This window comes from Geotrypetes seraphini, chromosome 1, assembly GCF_902459505.1.
Source record: "Geotrypetes seraphini chromosome 1, aGeoSer1.1, whole genome shotgun sequence".
In the NCBI taxonomy this organism is placed as follows: Eukaryota; Metazoa; Chordata; class Amphibia; order Gymnophiona; family Dermophiidae; genus Geotrypetes; species Geotrypetes seraphini.
The window spans coordinates 288,703,087-288,724,299 of NC_047084.1; the positions used below are offsets into that span (position 1 = coordinate 288,703,087).

Consider the following 21,213-nt stretch of genomic DNA (forward strand, 5'->3'; position numbering starts at 1 on the left):
CCGGACCTGCCCCAAGAGAGTGTCTTTCCAACAGGTCGCAACTTCCCCTTCTTCTTCAGGAGGCTCAAGCCCTCCTTCGCCTCTGGGCGTGGAGGAGATCCCTTTGTGCCAGCAGGGCACCGGATTCTACTCCCAGTACTTTCTATTCCCCAAAAAGACCGGGGACCTATGCCCTATCCTGGACCTCAGAGTGTTGAACAAATTCCTGGTCAAGGAGAAGTTCCGCATGCTCTCTCTTCCCACATTGTAACCCCTGATTGATGAGGGGGACTGGTTATGCTCGCTGAATCTCAAAGAGGCCTTCACTCACATCCCGATTCATCTGGCCTCTTGCAGATTTCTTCGTTTTCAGGTGGGAGATCTTCATCTGCAGTATCCGATCCTCCCGTTCAGGCTCACAACCTCCCTGCGGGTCTTAATGAAGTGGTGGCGGCCCTGTGGTTGCAGGGCCTTCAAGTGTTCCCGTACCTCGACGACTGGCTCATCAAAGCACCGTCCAGGCAGGAGGTTATTGCAGCGACCCAACGGACTATTACTTTTCTTCAGCGTCCGGGCTTCGAGGTCAACTTCCCCTAGTCCCAGTTGTGTCCCTCTCAGTCTTTCCAGTTCATCAGAGTGGTGCTGGACACTGTTCGCCTCCGTTCGTTTCTGCCTCAGCCTCGGCAGACCACCCTCATTCGCCTATGCCAGAGGATCTCCCTTCAGTCGACGGTTGCGACCAAACATATGATGATTCTACTGGGACACATGGCCTCCATCGTTTATGTGACTCCGTTTGCCAGACTTCACCTCCAAGTTCCTCAGTGGACCCTAACTTCCCAGTGGAGACAGGATCGGGATCCTGCCTCTCAACACATTGCGGTGACTCCCTCTTTGAAGCGGTCGCTCAGCTGGTGGATGCTTTCTTCCAATCTTTCCAGAGGTTTTTTCTTCCACGCCCGCCTCCCCCCTTCCCCCCCTGCAGAAGGTCTTAACAACGGACTCTTCCGCGTACGCCTGTGAGGCTCACTTCGACGGTCTCCGTACACAGGTCTCTAGACAAGTGCCGATCGTCGCTGCCACATCAATCTTCTGGAGCTTCGGGCCATTTTCAATGCTCTGAAGGCATTTTGTCATTTGCTTCAGGACCGCGTGGTCCTGGTTTGGACAGATAACCAGGTGGCGATGTATTATGTCAACAAACAAGGGAGTACAGGTTCCCGGTCCCTTTGTCGAGAGGCTCTACGGATCTGGGATTGGGTGATACGTCACAACATCTTCCTCCGAGCGGTCTGCATCCAGGGCCAGCGGAACTGCCTGGCGGACAAATTGAGTCGCCTTCTGCATCCTCACGAATGGTCGCTTCACTCCTCCACTCTGCCACAGGTGTTTGCTCGATGGGGGACTCCGCAGATAGATTTGTTTGCCTCCCCCCTCAACCACAAGCTCCCTCGTTTCTGCTCCAGGATTTACTCCCCGGACCGTTTCGAGGCGGATGCTTTCCTTCTCGATTGGACGGACCTGTTCCTCTATGCGTTCCCTCCGTTTCCTCTGATTTTGAAGACTCTCGTCCAGCACAAGTCCGTTCACGCCACCATGATTTTGATAGCCCCGGCAGCCATGGTTCTCCCTTCTGCTTCGATTCAGTGTCAGGGTGCCTCTGCTTCTGTATGTATTTCTTTCTCTGCTGTCTCAGAGTCGGGGTTCGCTGCTACATCCCAATCTGCAGTCTCTACACTTGACAGCTTGGTTCCTCCCCACGTGACTCCCTCCTTCAGTTTTTCTCAGTCGTTGCATGATGTTCTCGAGGCCTCTTGAAAAAGTTCCATTCGACAGTGCTACTCCCAGAAATGGACTAGATTTACTGCGTGGTGTGCTACGCATCGCATGGAGCCACTGTCTGCCTCCTTATCTTCAGTACTGGATTATCTGCTGCACTTGTCTCGGTCTGGTCTCAAACGACATCTATTCGAGTCCACCTCAGTGCAATTGCTGCTTTTCATCAGCCGCTTGATGGGAAACCGCTCTCACTTCATGAAGGTTTATGAAGGGTCTTTTCAATGTCCATCCTCCACACAAGCCTCCTTCGGTGGTTTGGGATCTGAATGTGGTTCTGGCTCAGTTGATGAAACCTCCGTTTGAACCCATTGATAAGGCTCATCTGCGGTATCTCACCTGGAACGTGATTGCCCTCACGTCTTCTCGCAGAGTCATTGAGCTGCAAGCTCTGGTTGCGGACCCGCCTTTTACTGTTTTTCATCATGACAAGGTGGTCCTTCGTACTCATCCTAATGTTCTTGCCGAGAGTAGTTTCGGATTTCCACCTCAACCAATCCATTGTTCTTCCTGTGTTTTTTCCTAAGCCTCATTCTCATTCTGGAGAAGTGGCTCTTCACACTCTTGTCTGTAAACGAGCATTGGCTTTCTACCTGCAATGCACTCAAGCTCATCGGATGGCTCCTCAACTCTTCTTATCGTTTGATCCAAATCAGTTGGGGCGTCCCGTCTCCAAGCACACCTTGTCCAATTGGTTAGCTGCTTGTATTTCCTTCTGCTATGCTCAGGCTGGTCTTCCGCTGCAGGGTCGGGTCACGAGGCATAAAGTCAGAGCGATGGTGACTTCTGTCGCTTTCCTCAGGTCCACACCTATTGAGGAGATCTGCAAGGCCGCCACTTGGTCCTCGGTTCATACATTCACCTCTCACTACTGTCTGGATACTTTTTCCAGACGTGATGGCCAGTTGGTTTTGCGTAATCTGTTCTCCTAAATTGCCAACTCTCCCACCATCCCATCCTGGTTAGCTTGGAGGTCACCCACATGTAGAGAATATGCTGCCTGCTTGTCCTGGGATAAAGCACAGTTACTTACCGTAACAAGTGTTATCCAGGGACAGCAGGCAGATATTCTCGCAACCCTCCCACCTCCCCTGGTTGGCTTCTTTGCTAGCTATCTGAACTGAAGGCCACGTTGAGGAGACGCGCCCCCTAGCTGAGTGGGAAGGCACACGCATGCGCGGTGCAGCAGTAACAAACTTTAAGATCTTCAATCAAGTTTGCTTGAAAAGCTGTCCGCGACAGGGCTCTGTGGATGATGTCACCCACATGTACAGAATATCTGCCTGCTGTCCCTGGATAATACCTGTTACGGTAAGTAACTGTGATTTTAATCTACAGCCTCCCTCCCGTTTTAATTATTGCCTTATCTCCATTGTGAAATAGTTTGGTAGTGTAAGCATAAGTCCTTTGCTGGCTGTTGAACCATATTACAGACCTGCATTGTTGTAAGCCCTACAATATAATTAGCCATCCTTCACTTCAGTGGCCAGATTCCATAGTAGAGGCACATAGCTGTTCTCCAGGGCTGCACATAAGTTTGGTTTTCAGGATATCCACAACACACATTCATTAAGCACGTTTTTGTCAATTTGGTGTGAAAGCCAGCTTAATTTGCATAGCTTAATTGCTCAGGAAAGCAGACCTATTTGCATCCTACCAAGACTTAAGAATTGCCGCTGCTGGGTCAGACCAGTGGTCCATTGTGCCCAGCAGTCCGCTCACACGGCGGCCCTTAGGTCAAAGACCAGTGCCCTAACTGAGACTAGGCTTGCCTGTGTACGTTCTGGTTCAGCAGGAACTTGTCTAACTTTGTCTTGAATCCCTGAAGGGCGTTTTCCTCTATAACAGCCTCCAGAAGGGCGTTCCAGTTTTCTACCACTCTCTGGGTGAAGAAGAACTTCCTTACATTTGTACGGAATCTATCCCCTTTTAACTTTAGAGAGTTCCCTCTCGTTCTCTCTACCTTGGAGAGGTTGAACAACCTGTCTTTATCTACTAAGTCTATTCCCTTCATTATCTTAAATGTTTGTATCATGTCCCCTCTCAGTCTCCTCTTTTCAAGGGAGAAGAGGCCCAGTTTCTCTAATCTCTCACTGTATGGCTACTCCTCCAGCCCCTTTAACCATTTTAGTCGCTCTTCTCTGGACCTTTTCAAGTAGTATCGTGTCCTTTGCATACTGTTTAAAGCACACATGTCAAACACAAGCCCCAGGGGCTAAATCCGGCCCGCCTGGCCGTTTTATTTGGCCCTCGGTCACTGTATTGCATCTAAGTGCCTGACTGTGCAGCCCCGGTCCCACTGGTGCTCTAAGCTCCTCGAAAACAACAAACAGACTGCAGACAATGTACAAGATGCAGGCGTTGTTTATTAGTAAATGCAGTAACATATACAACCTTATAGCCAATCAAGGGACCCGACACGGTCCGTGTTTCGAATGACACGCCTTCCTCAGACTACGTTGGATTTTCTTTCTCCCTTTTGTTCATGCTCTAAGCTCCTCACCATGCTGCCTCAGTACCCATTTGTAGGCAGAAGGACCCAGTCCCAGTGTAAAAGCTACATTGGAGCAGGGCGCGCCATAGGTGTCTCAGGGCGAGGAAGGATCTATACTTCTACTAAGACTAACCCCCTCTTCTATTAAACTGTGCTAGCAGTTTTTAGCGCAGAGAGCTGCGCTGCTCCTGACGCTCATAGAACCTCTATGAGCGTCAGGAGCAGCGTGGGCCATTTAGCACGGCTCTCTGCATTAAAAACTGTTAGCGTAATTTAATAGAAGAGGCCCTAAATATCTTAATAGAAAATTCGGCCCTCGACTTAGCCTGTGTTTTATTGGTCCCTTATGTGACTGTGTTTGACACCCCTGGTTTAGAGGAATGCTGCAGACAGAATGGATGTATAGGACAGTACTGATACTCTGTGGCTATGCTGCCATACAGAATACCTGGGTTTAGTTCCAGCCCTGGCTTCCGCTTCCTGAGCTAACCTCTTTTATGTGAAATCTAAATTCCTGTTCTGATTTCTCTTTAGTCCTATTTGAGGCTTCACCTATTGAGGTATATGGTGGTTTATCTTATCTGTTCAAACCTCAAATTTTTTATATATCTTATGTGTGAAATCTAGCCTGTTTCTTTTGCAGGCTAACTAAGGGGCTGATGCATAGAAGTCCCAGCACTACCCAGAAAACATTGATTTACAGAGCGATTTTAATTTATCGGTCAATGCTTAATACAAAACACATGTAAATTATATGCATGCTGTTGTGTTGAGTATTAGTGGTATAGGGGGAGAAACTGTACAGAAGAGCGGAGCGATAGGCACAGCTCTTGTTTGCAGGTACAGAATAGCTGAGTGATAGGCACAGCTCTTGTGTGCAGGCCCAGTAGAGTACAGGGCTGTGATAACTGGAGCACCAAACAAGAGGCAAGCAGCAAGGGCAAAAAAACCCTTCCAATTACAGCTGAAACAGAAGTTTGGAAGTCTTTTTTAGTCCCACAGCGATTTTGGATGCAGCTGATGTGCATGTTTTGTGAGCATGTGTCTCCTGCGTCTATGGCTACTCTTAAAGGTGTTTTAAATTCAAACAAACTGCTCCTACCGGAAGTCACCCTGTTTTACCAACAGCTGTAGACCTGAGGGGAAAATTTTGTACACTGAGAGGTGGGCGGTCCTTGCTATCCATTACACAGAGTGCTCATTTTAATATTAATGAGTTCCTTGTAATGCATTTGCATAGGATTCTCAGTGGCTGCTACTGCAATTGGTAAAAGCCTCCAAGAACTATTTTTTGAACATATGGATCTAGAAGTTTTAAAATTTTACAAATTAAAGCACAAAGAAGTATATTTCTCTCTTTACAGATCAGTCCAATTTTAGTTATTTCTTTTCAACCAATAGCAAACATTCAAATTAACTGAACTTATTCAGGAGTGGGTCTATATTGCAGGATTTAGAAAATGGAAAGTGTTGGAGTTGTGGAGGGGAGGGACTTCTTAACCTTTTTTTTTCTGACAGGTACTTGCATATTTCACATTCTGCCTGTGGCTTGTTCCATTTGCTTTTTTCGTCTCACTGTCTGCTGGGGAGAATGTCCTCCCATCAACAGTGCAACAAGGAGGTAAGGGCTTTTAATATTTAATTATGTCCAGTCATATTTATTTATATGCCACTTATATCCTAAGTGGTTTACATTCAGGTGCTTTATCATATTTCCCTATCTGTCCCGGTGGGCTCAAACTCTTATCTACTATACCTGGGGCAATGAGGGGATTAAGTGACTTGCCCAGGGTCACAAGGAGCAGCGAGGGATTTGAACCCACAGCCTCAGGGTGCTGAGGCTGTAGCTCTAACCCCTGCGCCACACTCCCTTAAGGAAAGGGATAGAGTAACCCATGAAGAGACATGGGCCTAGATGCACAAAAATCAGTCGGTACTACCAGCTGGATCGCTGTTGGCCAATTCTCTGGCTGATTTTTGTCGAGCGACTGATGTACAACCAAGTTTACATGCATATTATTTGAGCTGACACACGCCCTACAGCAATCTGATCGATTGCTGTGAGTGATTTAAATGCATGCGTATATTCTTGTTGGTTCTTGATGCGATGTATGCACACGCTTGTTGTGCGTAGTTCATAGGCGTGGTTTATTTACATGCATGCTTCAAAGGCATTTGCAAAGCTTTGTTGTCATAAAAAATGCGATATAAGGAATGCTGGAAGAGATTTTCCTTGTCTTGGGAGTTGTTGAAGCTGTTGGATGGAGCTGTATAGCTATCCCATGATGCTCTGCGACGGCTTGTGCAGTGAAGCACGAAGCAGATAATGCGACCTCATGAGTCATATCCACGTGACCATCGCACTTATAAGAAGGGGGGCGGGGTGGTTGCAGTTTATTATGGGTAGCATAAAAAGAGGATGTTATATATAGTGATGGCCCTACTCGATATGTTTGGAAAAAAAAGATTTGTGATCACCCCGTCATCCCTTATTTTTTTTTTTATTTTTGTGTACGCTGATAGCGTGCATGAATTGAAAAGAACTTGAACATGCGATTTAAACACATGCGTTCACAATGCGCGCATGATGCAAGCATATAGCGCACGCATATCTATTGGTTTTAATTTTTTTTTAACATAGTATAATTTTTTATCGTTTTTATAGTGTCACTGTATAACTTCGATACTGATTCTATTACTTTTTCAGGGCAGAAGAGTCGGCAAGGATAGTGAGCAACTGGTCTTCACCAATTGCTTTTTTTTTGGATCAGCAAACCCAATCGGTATCACTTCTGCTTCTGCATCAATCGCTCGCCTGCTTTGCATGGCATTTCAATATTAATCCCCTCATTAGCATTCTTGGATTGGAATTTGAGTGAGCGCTCGGAGAAACACTGTGGAAAACAGTTAATCGGGCTGAGGAATCTGATCAATCGCTAGACGATCGTTAAGTTTTGTGCATCCCCCAAATGGTATCAGCTTGGATTATCTGTTGAGGAGAGGAATAGGATATGCTATACCTGTGCAACATTAGTGGAGACTCTTTCTCGGTCCTTAACCACCATTAATGACTATTATATATCATGTTTTGGTGAGAAAGTAATAGGCTTATTATCTGTGAAATTTAACAGGCTCTTGTGGGTAATCTTTTCATATCTAGTGCTATGGAATAGGATAAGGACTTACTCAAGCAAGGGAGCCTGTTTGCTGAGTGACTGATCTATGGACGATTAGTTTTTGCTACAGTGCTGTGCTTACTCATGTCTTGTATTACAAAATACTTCTAATCTGATTCTTTTGTCCAAATGAGTTAAATTTAGATAGCATTACTTACTGGTTTTTTTTTTTAATTCTTTTCAGAAGTTTGTTTTGCTATGGCATTTTCCTCTTACAGCTCAAACTGGGCATCCATTTCATCTGGATCCATCTTTATTGGCGGAAAGATGTACTACCTCACATACAGGAACAATTAGTCTTATGTAAAATAATTACAGTATATCCATACAATAGGAGAAAAACAATATTAGACTGCCAACTTCAAAAAGCTAAGCATAGAACATCATATACGAAGAAGTGGCCAATAACAATTTACATAAGTAATTCAAACATTCACCAACTATTTCCGAAAAACAGTGCTCAGAGTTATATTTGAGATTTTTCAGACTAGACTCTGGAAAAATCGGATGTTTGAATGGGCTGTAATTTCACTCTTTAATCATCGCACAGGTTTTTTGATGTTATAAATGGCACGTAAAAAATTTAAAAAAAGAATCACTTATCTGAAGTTTGTAATGCTGTTAAATTGCTTTAAATAAAGTTCTGGACTTAACTTTATTTAAAGTGATTTAGCAGCATTACAAACTTCAGATAAGTGATTCTTTTTTGAAATTTTTTTTTACATTTCATGCAATTTATAACATCAAAAACATGTTTAGTGCTTCTAGGCCTTAGTTATTTAAAGGTAATTAATTTCTGAGACTGTACCAGTTAACCAGTAATACAATCAAATCACCAAATCAGGCTAAAAAAAAACACCACACAGCCCTACTGCAACAAAGAAAAAAAAGAAGTGGAGAGAAAGACCTCAGTTGTGCTTCATAGGTCTTAAAAAACTGCTCTCCTTACTGAAAATAAGACTGACATTTAGGAGAAAACTCAAGCTCATCAGTACCCAACACTGAAAGTATAAATGGCACTAAGCACAAAAAAATCAAAAGGTACGCAACTCTGTCAACAGCAGTCTTCCTTTCCATAATCCTCCATGCTGTAAGTACCCAACAGGGAAATTCCCTTTTTCTCCATAATGGCTGCATCAGGGGTTTATATTTATACTGCATCGTGCCTCATGCAAGTAATGTAAGGCTAGGCTTACTTGGCATGAACAGAGTTGGACCACTTTAACTGGATCTAAGGCTAAAACTCAATCATCTAAGCCTTCTCAAAGACCTACCTCGTTTTGGGACAAGAGGTGTTATCCAACAACATCATCCTCTTCCAAACCTCCACCGGAGAAACCTCAGACTAGAGAGCTGCATGGGAACGGAGACGACGGGAATCCCACGGGACCCGCAGGTTCCCCCTTCGGGTCGTGGGAATCCCTTGGGGACGCCCCTTAGAGTCACGGGAATCCTGTGGGGACGCCACCTAGGGTCACGGGGATCCCGTGGGGACGCCCCTCGTGGTCTTGGGGATCCCACGGGGTTGGAAGCAGCTCAAGCCAAGAGGCTCGTCTTCTTTTCCTGCACTGCAGCACACACACAGCCGGCCGGAAGTGTTCCCCGATGTCAGAGCCGACGTCGGAGGGGAGGCTTCGCGTCAGTCACATACATGCTGCTCGTGATTGACGCAAAGCCTTCCTTCCAACGTCTGCTTTGATGTCGAAGGAACACTTTTGGTCAGCTACGGTGTGTGTGCTGCAGGGCAGGCAGGCAGGCAGGCAGGCTCGCATTGCATCTCAATGGGCTGCTGTGGAATTGAAACTAAGTCAAACTCCAGGAGGCAGGAGCCCAGCTGAACCCGCAGTTCCTCTCTCTAACAATTGATGCCAGCCTAGCTTCAGATCCCAAATACATTACCTTCTTAGGGTAAGTGCCTACCTTTTCCCTGGATTATTCACAGTCCTTACAGTGCTACCGTGTTATTTCAAGACTGGGTCAAAAGAGAGGCTGTTTCACTGAACTTTCACTGTCAGAGTTCTGACCTACCCAGTAAACTTTGTTTTTTTCAGTGCTTTTTTTTCTTGCCCATGTCTAGCTGAAAAGCTTGAAATTTTAAACTTTAATTGCACTGCCAGTGTGTTTGGTAGTTTAAAGGTTCTATGTGTGCAGTTTTTACCTTATATGTTTAGCTAACAAAACATTTTGGCTCACAGGAGAGAGAGTGACTTCCAATAAATGTGCACATATTCTTTGGTACAGAAGCTCCTAATGTATTACTGCTGCCTCCAACCCCTGCTGTTATCTGGAGGGACGCAAACGTGGGACACAGAAGGGGGGGAGGTTGTGTGTTTTTGGACACAGAAGGCATGAACTTGGGAGAGAGGATGGATGAAGGGAGGGAGATGCTGAGGTGGGGGAGGTAATAGAATGGGAGAATTGGGTGTCGGTGTGTCAGTGAGAGGGAAAGAGAGATGGTCATGTACATGGGGAATGGAAGAAATAATTTTTGGTCATAGGGAGGGAGGTACAGATGATAGGGAAGAGAAAGATGAGAGGGAGAAATGTTGTGGTGGAAAGGGAAAAGTGGGACAGATTGAAAGGGATGCAAGAGGGAGGAATGTTGAACATAGTGTTGAAGGGAATGGAAGGAGAGATGCGGCTTGGTGCTGGAGAGGGGTCATAGAAAGAGAAATGTTGGGCATGGGGCTGGTGGGCAGGGGCAAAAGATGCTGCACATGGTCCGGGGGATGAGACATGAGAGAGGGATAAATGCTGGATCCTGGTAGGAGGAACCAATGGTCAACAACAGAAGACGGGAAAGCAGAAAAAAAAAATAACTGGGATCAACCTGATGGAAAAAATAAGTCTCTAAACAACAAAGGTAAAAGACGGAATTTATTGACTAAAATATGTTAGCTTTGGGTAATGTCTTTGCAGATGTCTTTGTATTGTGTTCAAAAGAAAAGGAAATGCATTTCTGGTTTTATTTCTCCAGTGCTGAAGTACTTGCTAACCCTGTGGCTGATGGGGATCCCCAAGCATCGCCAGCAGAGGACCTCCTCTATAGACAACCAGAACTCCCCTCCACCAAGCGCAGTAGTCATTGGTAACATCCATAAGCCAATGAGGTTCTAGCATCTGTGACTCAGGGATGCTACTGCTGCCTGCTAAGCTTGGCAAAAGGGGTCCCCGGCCAACAGCAGAGGAAGTCCTCATCTGACAGCTTGGGGGTCCTCATCAGCTGAGTATTTATATTTTATATTTACATTAGAGGCTTTGGTAGAAACCCATTTACAAAATATGTATTCTTCCCAATTAATATTTCTAAATTAATAGTGTCTTTGCTTATTTGTAAATGGGTCTCTACCAGAACCTTTAATTCAGTAGCATAATTAAATGAAATAACTACTTCTGAAGTTTATGGGGACGGGCGGGGACGGATTTATTTCCAGCAGGGATGGGTGGACACTCTCTGCCAGGGCACACCTCTTCGGCCACGGAGCAGTTCACTCATGACGGATGCCAGCCTGCCGGGTGGGGGTGCTCTCTGTGGGGACTGTTTCATTCAGGGGTAGTGGACTAGCATGTCAGAAGCGATGGTTGATTAGTCGTCTGCAGCTTCGAGCTATTTGGAAAGTGTTTTCTCACTCTGCTGCCCATTCTGGCAAGGAAAGAGGTGCAAGTGTTCTTCAACAACGCCATGGCAGCGACGTATATGAATCATCGCTAGAAGTGCTCCCTTGGGCAGGAAGCTCATTTAATGTTTCGCTGGGCAGTGTTAACATCTACTCTCTCTTTCTGCAGTGCACGTGGCCGGAGTCAAAACCATACAACCAGACTTCCTCAGTCAACAAGTCCTGGACCTGGGAGAATGGTCCCTCTCGCAAAGAGCATTCCGTTTTATTGTGCAGCGCTTAAGCCCGCCACAGCTGGATTTGATGACTTCAGCCAAGCCCTCGTAGCTCAGGCTCTTCTTCAGTTGAATAACAGAGCGCAGAAGTCTCAAGTCTAGACGCCATAGTTCTGTCCTGGCCAGCTCATGACCTCCTTTATGTGTTCCCTCTGTGGCCTCTAGTTAGTCTATTCATCCATTGGATAGCATCGCATCCTGGCCTAGTGCCTCTGAATTGGCCTCATCTTCCCTGGTATGCGGATCTCGTACATTAGGGGTGCCCACACTTTTTTGACTTGCGAGCTACTTTTAAAATGACTAAGTCAAAATGATCTACCAACAATAAAATTTAAAAAAAAACCCAAAGCACACTGTACGCAGAGAAAATTTTATCATTTATATTTGGGGTTTTTTTCAAAGAGGTCAAGACAGATGACTTTAAAATAAGCAATGTTACCTCAGTAACATCAATACAAAAATAGACAAATATACCCACTCCCTTTTTACTAAACTGCGATAGCAGTTTTTAGCGCAGGAAGCTGTGCTGAATGTCCCGCGCTGCTCTCGATGCTCATAGGCTCCCTATGCTAAAATCTGCTACTGTGGTTTAATAAAAGGGGGCCATAGTGCACAATATAGACAGCAGATATAGATTCTCAAAACGGACACATTTTGATCACTAAATTGAAAATAAAATCATTTTTCCTACCTTTGTTGTCTGGTGATTTTATGAGTTTTTGGCTGCACTTTCTTCTTCTGACTGTGCATCCAATATTTCTTCCCTTCTTTCTGCCTCCTGCATGCTTCCTCCTCCAGAACTCATTCCATTCTCCAACCAACATCTCTGTCCTTCCATGGGTCCAACTTTTTCTTCCTCTCTCCTTGCCTGCCCTCTGCCACCCAACACACTCCATTCCATCCCCCAACTTTTTCTTCCTCTCTCCCTGCCCCCTCCCCTTTCTTTTTTTCTCTCTCCCTGCCCCATTTCTTTCTCATTCTTTCTATCTGTCCCTGCCCCCTTTCTTTCTCTGTCTTTCTTTGTCTTCCTGTCCCCTTTCTTTCTTTCTATCTCCCTGCCCCCCTTTCTTTCTTTTTCTTTGTCTTTCTTTTTCTCTCAGTCTCCCTGCTCACCTTTCTTTCTTTCTGTCTCCTTGCCCCATTTCTTTCTTTCTTTCTGTTTGTCTTTCTTTTTCTCTTTCTCCCTGCCCCCTTTCTTTCTGTTTTTTTCTTTCTATCTTTCTTTTTCTCTCTGTCTCCCTGCCCCCTTTCTTTCTGTCTTTTTTTTTTCTTTCTTTGTCTTTCTTTCATTTTGTCTTTCTTTCTTTTTCACTTTCTCTGTGTCTCCCTGCCCCCTTTCTTTCTTTCTGTCTCCCTGCTCTTTGTCTCCCTGCCCCCTTTCTTTCTTTCTGTCTCCCTGCCCTTGCCCTCTGTCTTTCTTTCTTTCTCTTTCGGTCTTTTTCTTTCGGTCTTTAAGTCTTTTTCTTTCGGTCTTTCTGTCAGTCTTTCTTTTTCTTTCTCTCTGTCTCCCTGCCCCCCCTTTCTCTCTGTCTGTCTGTCTTTCTTTCTTTCTGTCTCCCTGCCCCCCTTTCTTTCTTTCTCTATCTCTGTCTTTCTTTCTGTTTCCCCATGCCACCACCAGGGCTGTTGTCTGGGAGCAGGCCCCCAAGCCACCGTTGCTGCTGAGTTCACCCTGTGTCCCGATGCCGCAACAGGCCAGCAGCGACTGCAGAAGTGCTGGGCCCACCAGCCTTCCCCCCTCCCCCCGACATCAATTCTGATATCGGAGAGGAAGTTCCAGGCTAGCCAGGCAGCAATTGGCTGTCCCGGAACTTCCTCTCTGATATCAGAATTGACATCGGGGGGGGGGGGGAGGATAGGCTGGTGTGCCCGGCGCTTCTGCAGTCACTGCTAGCCTGTTACAGGTTTGGGGAAGCAGGGAGAATCTATTGGTCAATTGCGATTGAACTTTTGGGCACCCCTGTTGTACATCATCAGCAGGACTGAAAGTGAAAGCTTCCTATTCTTTGCGACCTTCTCAGTCAGGGTCTGGTGCCCATAGAGACTCCATGGCGCTTTGATCTTTCAGCATGGCTCTTGAGCGCTCAGCCTTGATGAAGTGCGGTTATTCTGATATGGTGGTTTCAATGTTTTTGAAATCTAAGAAAACCTCTACTTTGGCTTCTTATGCCACAGCCTGGTAGGCTTTCCAGCAGTAGTGTGCCAATGAACCAGTAGAGTCTGAGTGGGCTTCCCTTTCCAGTGGTTCTGACTGTTCTTCCAGCGGGCTTGAATATGAGTTTAGCTGTGGCCTCTCTTAAGATTCAGGTAACTTTTTTTTTTGTGCTTCTGAACAAATAGGGGTTCCAGTTCACTCACCGCTGATCCCGATGTGATCAGGTTTCTGAGAGGGGCACTTCGCTTGTGACATCCCTTCTGTCTTTCTTTCCCCACGTGGAATATTAACTTCATTCTGCAAGGCCTTGTGGAAACCCCTTTCGAGCCATTGAAGGATGCGTCTCTTCTGGATCTGACAATCAAGTCTGTCTTTTGTGCAGTGAACCCTTTCTACAGGTCACATAAGCGGGTACAGTACTTTTCTATCAAAGGTTATTTCCAATTTTCCTGTCACCCAGGAGGTTCGTTTGCCTGCATTTCATTTCACGGGATCGGTGTGAAATGATCAGATCTTCCACAAATTGGACGTCAGGAGAGTCTTCCTCCACTATTTGGAGAAGGCTAATGGCTTTTGGCTGTCTGATCATCTCTTTCTCCTGACTATTCTGCCTCAGCCAAGTGGGCTGGCTTCTAAGTCCTCGATTGCCTGTTGGATTTGTATGGCCATTTCTGCGACTTTCACCGCCCACGGTAAGCAGCTACCATTTTCTCTTAAGGCCCACTCGCCTAGATGTGTTGCTGCCTCATGGGTGCAGTCTCGAGCGAACTCATCCAGATGAAATTTGTAGGGTGGCTGCTTGGTCCTCTCTTCATATCTTTACCTGGTTTTACCGAGTGGATGTGGCAGTTCGCTCTGATGCCGCTTTTGGGACCTCAGTGTTGTGGGCAAGCTCTTCTGTCCCTCCCTAAACACTGCCATTGCTTTGGTACTTCACTTAGAGTATGGAATCCAGAAGGGACGTAACAGAATGGAAGATTAGGCTTTTACACTTGATAATCTTCTTTCTGTTAGACCCTGTAGGATTCCATATGACCCACCCTCTCTGCAAGCTCTGTTGTTTCAGAATCACCTGCATTTCATTTTGCCTTGGTTATTCTCCTTACATGCTTCAGGATCTTCCAGTAAGTCAACAGATTCTGGGGGCAGGTCACTCGTCTGTGAATATGCATCTTACCGATAGCTGTTTCATGTGGGTGCTTATTGCACACAGCAGGTTAGTTCTACATTGTTCCTCAATGTCTTTTCTGTGTTCATTTGGCCTGTTGTTTGTTTTTATATTTTGCAGAGCTGATCTTAACATAAACTTAGTTGCCAGTGAGGTTCTCATGGTTGTCATGGATTGGTTCCAGTATGGTTGCTTGGCTTTGGGACTGAACTGTAGGGGGCTCTAACTCACTCTCTAAGGTAGGAGGAGCATATGCTCAGAAAAGTGTTTGGGTTTCTGCAACTCCCAGATTGTGGAAAGAGATTGATCACCTAGGTCCTAGAGTATGGAATCTTACAGGGACTAACAGAAAGAAGATTATCAAAGGTAAAAACCTAATCTTCCATTCAAATCCAAAATAATTGTGGGTAAGGACAAAGTGACAGAGTTTGCAGTTACAAAGGAGATAAGATACTCCTTGTTAAAATTGCCTTAAGAAGGCCTGGATTTTTTTAGGAATGGTGTTTTTCTATCTTTATATAAAATATAAGATACTTTATATTTGTCTTCTAAAAAGCCAACAGAAGTACCTCTGATTTGTTGAATCTTTTTCTTCCTGGCCTAGATGACAGAAGAAATAGCTGGATGACTGCCAGTCACTTAGAGGCGAAACTAGAGGTTCTGTGCTACTATATTTTGCTTTTACTTCACCCTTCCTTATTTCCCCCCACACTTCTTTTTTTCTTGACATTGTCTCTTGGAAATGGGCCTATAAAGCACAGTTATGCCTCACGTTTGTCAGAGTTTGATGTCTATTGTTCAATTTCTATGTGTGTGTTCTTTTTTTTTTTGTGAAACATGGAAACTCAGATTCATGGTTAAGTGTCTCTCCCTGAACTTTCATCGGTGCTGGGTTGCAGAGGCTAGCTGCTGGATAGATGAAACCTCCAGGCAAGCCAACATGCTCTAAAGTCATGAAAACAAAGAAAATACAGTCCTTTTCTGAAACTAAACAAAAATATGGCAGAAGGTTTAGATGCAACTCCATATCATATGATGACCCCTTCCCCTATGGTTGGTCTGTCTTCATATTATAGAAGGGAGGACACAATGCATGAATATCCAGGGAAATACTGTATGTTGTCACAATACTATGGGGCAGAATAGATAAAACTTTAAGAAGTATGGTAAGTTCTCTTTGGTGCAAATAGCCAGTATTATGTGTCCCTATTAATCTTTTGTTTGTTTCACAGATGATGTAGTATCAAACTACTTTACCAAAGGGAAGAGAGGCAAGCGTTCGGGAATTCTTGTGATCTTCTCTTTCATTAAGGAAGCTATCCTGCCCAGCCGCCAGAAGATGTACTAATCCTTCTACAGGGTGGCACAATGAGATGCACTACCTTTGCTGTGGTTCATCTCCTGCAAAGAAACTTAGCAAGGGAGCGGGACCGATGGTGGACTTTGGATCACTGTGCAACAGTGTCCTTAAGCCAAAATGGACTTTTCCCGACAGATATTGTTTAGCCAGTAACATAAAGACCAGTTCAAATCATAACATATGGTGGGTTTTGTTGGGAATAGGAAATTATATGTAATTGTATACTGCTAAGCAGAAGCACCCAAGGTTGCTCCCTATTTCCTAACCTGATGATCTCTGAGATATTACTTAGAAGACTGTTCAAAAATGTTCTCATTCTCAAAGAAAAAAAACCAAATCAAGTTACCGAGGTAAAACGAAGGTTTGCTAGGACTCTGTGTTTTTAGCAGGTGAGCATACTACATGGAGTAGTTTATGATTGTAAGGTGTTACTGGAAATTATAATAAAAAGCTGAAAGCTTTGTCTATTTTTTATAGCAAGTTGTTGGATAGCACTGTTTCTGGACAACAACAGCAATACATTTTGAGCCTGTGGGTTACCGAGAAATGAATCTGCATTGTTGTTATTATCAGGCTTAACTGTGGAGGTTGTATGGAACTGTGGTTACAAAAAAAATAACAGCCATGTAACAGCACCATAGAATTTCATGTAACAGTAAATTTTGTCTAGGAATGGACCTTGTGCCTTCTTTAATTCAACTTTTGATTTCTGGGCAGATAAATAGAATATAGTGGTTCGGCATAGGATTGGACTTATTTTGTGTTCTCAGCTGATACAATGATTTTTTTTTCATAGAATTGCAAACTATAGGTTAAATTTTTATTGGCTTGCTGGAAAGCAATCATGTTGGGGTTGGTGGACCTGAATTTGTTTAAAGACTGTCCAGGACTAGTGCCATGAAAGTGAGCCTGGGGCCGGCTAAATGAATATTCACATGATGTGGACGCCATGTTGTAACAGCAATGCTGAAATAGGTCTGAATCGGGAGCCTGTGCAGGAAAGTGTGGTGCAGTGGTTAAAACTACAGCCTCAGCACCCTGAGGTTGTGGGTTCAAACCACACTGCTCCTTGTGACCCTGGGCAAGTCAGTTAATGCCCCCATTGCCCCAGGTACATTAGATAGATTGTGAGCCTACTGGGACAGACAGGGAAATATGCTCGAGTACCTGAATAAATTCATGTGAACCGTTCTGAGCTCCCCTGGGAGAACGGTATAGAAAATTGAATAAATAAATCAGGACAGCAGGACAAGTTTGAGATCAGAGCTATGCACCGTGTGATAACATGCATACATGGATCGGAAAGGGAAATATACAGTAGGTTGCTGAAGTAAAGTTCAGGATGGGGTGGAGGGGATAGGGATGAGTGAATAGTTCTGGGGTTAGCTCTACTAGCCAGTGTGTGTTTAAGTTCATATGTGCATGAGAGCTGGAATGGAGACATGCCAGGAAAATGATTTGCACTGCAAACATATGAGACTGGCAATGGGAAGGTTTTGGAGTTGATGTACAACAGAAGTAGGAATCTGACTGGGACAGCAGGGAGAGTTTGAACAAGTGATGTGTGTAAGTATGTGAGAATGTGCTGAAGGCTTAGAGGAAGCAGCAGAACTGAATGTTGAGAGAATCAGTACTTGGAACCTGTGTATGCATGTCATAGACGAGTTCATTTAACTGGACCGGATAGGGGGAGTGTGAACACAAAAGATTGCCACGCAGAGTGGTTTAAACAAAACAAAGTGGGAAGGTCGAGATGTTCTAGTAGGGGTCTTTATTGTCAGTAACATAAAAAACATTCAGTGACTCAACGCTGCATGCGTTTCAGTACTCGGGGTACTTTCCTCAGGAGTCTTGAAATTTGTTGTTTAAAAACCAAACTGTTACGTTTTAAAGGTACGTTTTGAAAAAAAAGTTGCCTCTCTTTTAAAGAAGATTGACTGGCTCTCAAGAAAACTGGCTTACTGTTGCAGAGGGCTTTACTGAGTTTGATCCTTGGCAGGAAATGCAAAAAACATGCATGGGTATAACAGATTGCCTGGTCTGATACTTAAGGGACAATGGAGACCTGCAGTAAAAGTGTCCGTGGTCCGGGCAAGGTATTGGAGAGGCTCCCAAAGATTTGGAATTTGCATTTGGGTGTATGTTTGCATGTGGGTGGGTGAATGAACAAATGGATGTTAGAACCAGGTATCAGAGTAAAAGTTGGTGCCTTATGAACAATGGCAGAGGTGGGAGACGAGTGGGAATATGGATTATATTTAATGTCTTAAGAATAAGTGAGTAGGGGTGTATGAATTTAAGCATTTTGATGAAGAGTGGTGCAATATTGTAAACAGCATTTGGGACGTATGTTTTTGATTAGCAGCACAGCCTCTGGTGTGAGAATGCACCTTAGTTTTATTGTTTAGTCAGTTGTGAAACAGGAAGGTAGTGTTGAAACTCATGCAGAGAATTTTTTGAGAAATTAGGTGTTTTTATATGTGAATAAAATTGTTTATATGAAATATAAAAAGGGTAAAAATACTGAGAATATAGTTTCAAAAGAAAACTTGTTCGATATAGAGCTGTATATATGAAAACTAAATTAATGCTGTTAGATTTATAAGTTTTAAGAGTTGTATAAATAAATGAAAGTACTCTAAATATGGTGTTTTGTAAGAGACTGAGCTTTGAATGGGAAGCTGATTCCACTAGGGCTTTATTGATGCCTTCATCTATCCCAGGAATTAGACTGTGTCACAGATAATTATTAATGCTGATATAGCTGAGCGATGTTTAATAACTTTTCAGTTTTGTTGCTCAAGTTAAAATTAAGTCCCTTCTTCATTTGACTGAGTGTATATGATGGAAAAGGGAAACCCAGCTCAATACTAGCAAATAAGCCCTATGAGAAATCTGCCAGAACTGCTAGAGATCCAGTGTTCATGCCATGACACTATAAGTGAAAGACTGATGCGGAAATATACAAATACCTCAAAAACAGGGAAATTTATAGTTGAAATGAAATTACAGATCCTTGTTTACCGTAATCCTGTAAAATGAACACACACAAATCCATTTTTAGAAAAATACTGAATTTATAGAGAATTTAGAAAGTGGAACAACTACCGGTAACACTTATCTCGTAGGGCGCCTTTTACTAAGCTGCGATAGCTGTTTTAGCGCACGCTAAATTGCCCCGCGCGCTAGATGCTAATGCCAGCATTGAGCTAGCATTAGTTCTAGCCGAATGGCGTGGGTTTAGCGCACGCGGCAATTCTGCACGCGCTAAAAATGCTTTCGCAGCTTAGTAAAAGGAGCCCATAGTGTTGAACTGAGTTCATTGTACAGCCTGACTAAGAATTGTTAGTGCAAAAAGTTTACTTTAGAGAGTTGCAATACAGTGTAAAAATTGAAAAATTCCGCTGAATTGATTGAAGTTAGGGTGAATGAGTTATAAAATAATAGTTATAAAATACTATGTGGTAATAATTACCTATTTGCCTGTTATGAAACCTGAAAGGAATTTATGAGAAAAACAGAGGCCCTCTTTATGGAATGCTGAGAACTAACATAGCACTTAGAAGATTGGCACCCCGAAGGAGATTTATGAGTGGTACAAGTTGTTGCAGACTTGCTTAAAGATAAGTAGATAAGCGGATAGACCCCAGGATACCATGGTAACAGGGTAATAAATCCACTCTGAAAATAAGCAGATGGTATCACATAGGAACAGTGTTAAGGAAAGCCCTATAAAATAGTAGAAAGGAATTTCTTTTTTTGACCAGAGAAGAAAAGTGTATCTGCTTCAACTCAGAGATTTTGGTTCTTGGGAATATATTTTTCTTTTGTGGTTTTTGTTTTTTTTATATTATGTTTATTTTTAAGAGGCACAGCTGCATGCAATTTTGTATTCACGTTAAAATTTGATTTACCATAGAAAAGGTAAAATAAATTATTGCTATTAATAAAAGACTCGAGTTTTAAATTGCTTGGCCAAAAGCAGCATTGGTTATTATGGTGACACCTTTGTGTGATAAAAACAAACGCAGTATATACTTCATTCTGGTAGGTGACCCAGAACTCTAGGTCCTTATTGCAACTCTATTCAGGTTTTATCCTTGTTTGTACTGAGTGGTATCCTTCACAAGCTGGAGAAGACAAAAGAATATCCTCCATAAAGTGGAGAAGGTGGTGTATCCTCCGCAAGTTGGAGATGAAAGGAAAATCCTCTATTGCTTAGGGAAGGAAAATCCTCTTCTGGAAAGAGACAATATGGAAGTATATGTAACCTGCAGAAGACCTCTGAAAGAATAAGGTATATGTGTTTAACCTGGGAATATTGTAAGTAGTATAAATATTTGCATGTTTATTCTTTTCTCTTGTGGTGGTTAATATGTTTTTTGTAGCAATAAACCCTTTGGGCTCCTTTTACAAAGCTGCGCTAGTGGTTTTATGCACGCACCGGAATAGCGTGCGCTAGCTGAAATTCTACCACCTGTTCAAAAGGAGGCGGTAGCGGCTAGCATGCGCGGCAATTTAGTGCACGCTATTCTGCACATTAAGGCCCTAGCGCGGCTTTGTAAAAGGAGCCCTAAAAGGTGCTAGAGGTTTTTAGCATGGACCGACAAGGTAAATTGCTCTGACAGAATTCCTATGAATGTCAGAGCATTTACCTCACCAGCCTGTGCCAAAAACTTCTAGCAACATTTAGTTAAAAAAAACAAAACAGTGTTTGTTAGGTAACTCTATTCAGCATTTTAATGAAGAGTGGTTTAGATTAGGGATTTTTTTTTCATTTAGTATGGCCTCCTGAGGGATTATTAGAATAGTCTAAGCTGTTAGTCTTCCGAACAGTCATTTTGCAAACAAAATAGGGAGAACTATGGGCAGAAAAATGTTTATCCTTTATTGTATTGTAGAGGAACAAGGCAGGGAGTCCCAGAAATTGCTAAATGCAGTATATACCTTAGGAGTTTACAGATTGAGAACTTAAACAACTGCCACCCTGAATGAAGGGCATGCCAGAGATTGCTGCTTTTGAAAAATTGACAACAGGCTGTTTGTTAGCCTGGAGAGGTATTAAAGCATTATTAAGCAAGCTGTTAGGAACAGGTATGGAGGATGTGATGATTAGAGGAAGTTTGCAAAGTGTCACCTTAACAAATTTGGTA

The 21,213-nt window shown here is 43.7% G+C and overlaps 1 protein-coding gene across 4 annotated transcripts in view; it reads left to right on the forward strand.

Moving 5' to 3' along the window:
* TEX261 (testis expressed 261) overlaps positions 1-16,536 on the forward strand; it is a 45,624-nt gene extending 29,088 nt beyond the window's left edge. Inside the window, exons 5-7 of one of the 4 annotated variants that reach the window (XM_033953300.1) lie at positions 5,828-5,930; positions 15,305-15,357; positions 15,933-16,536. In XM_033953300.1, the coding sequence (XP_033809191.1) occupies positions 5,828-5,930; positions 15,305-15,357; positions 15,933-15,941 (165 nt within the window). In that variant the 3' untranslated portion in view covers positions 15,942-16,536. Of the gene's footprint in view, positions 1-5,827; positions 5,931-11,271; positions 11,744-15,304; positions 15,358-15,932 lie in introns of those variants that run through there. The other 3 variants (XM_033953283.1, XM_033953292.1, XM_033953308.1) reach the window with 3 other exon arrangements.
* Positions 16,537-21,213: the final 4,677 nt, after the last annotated feature.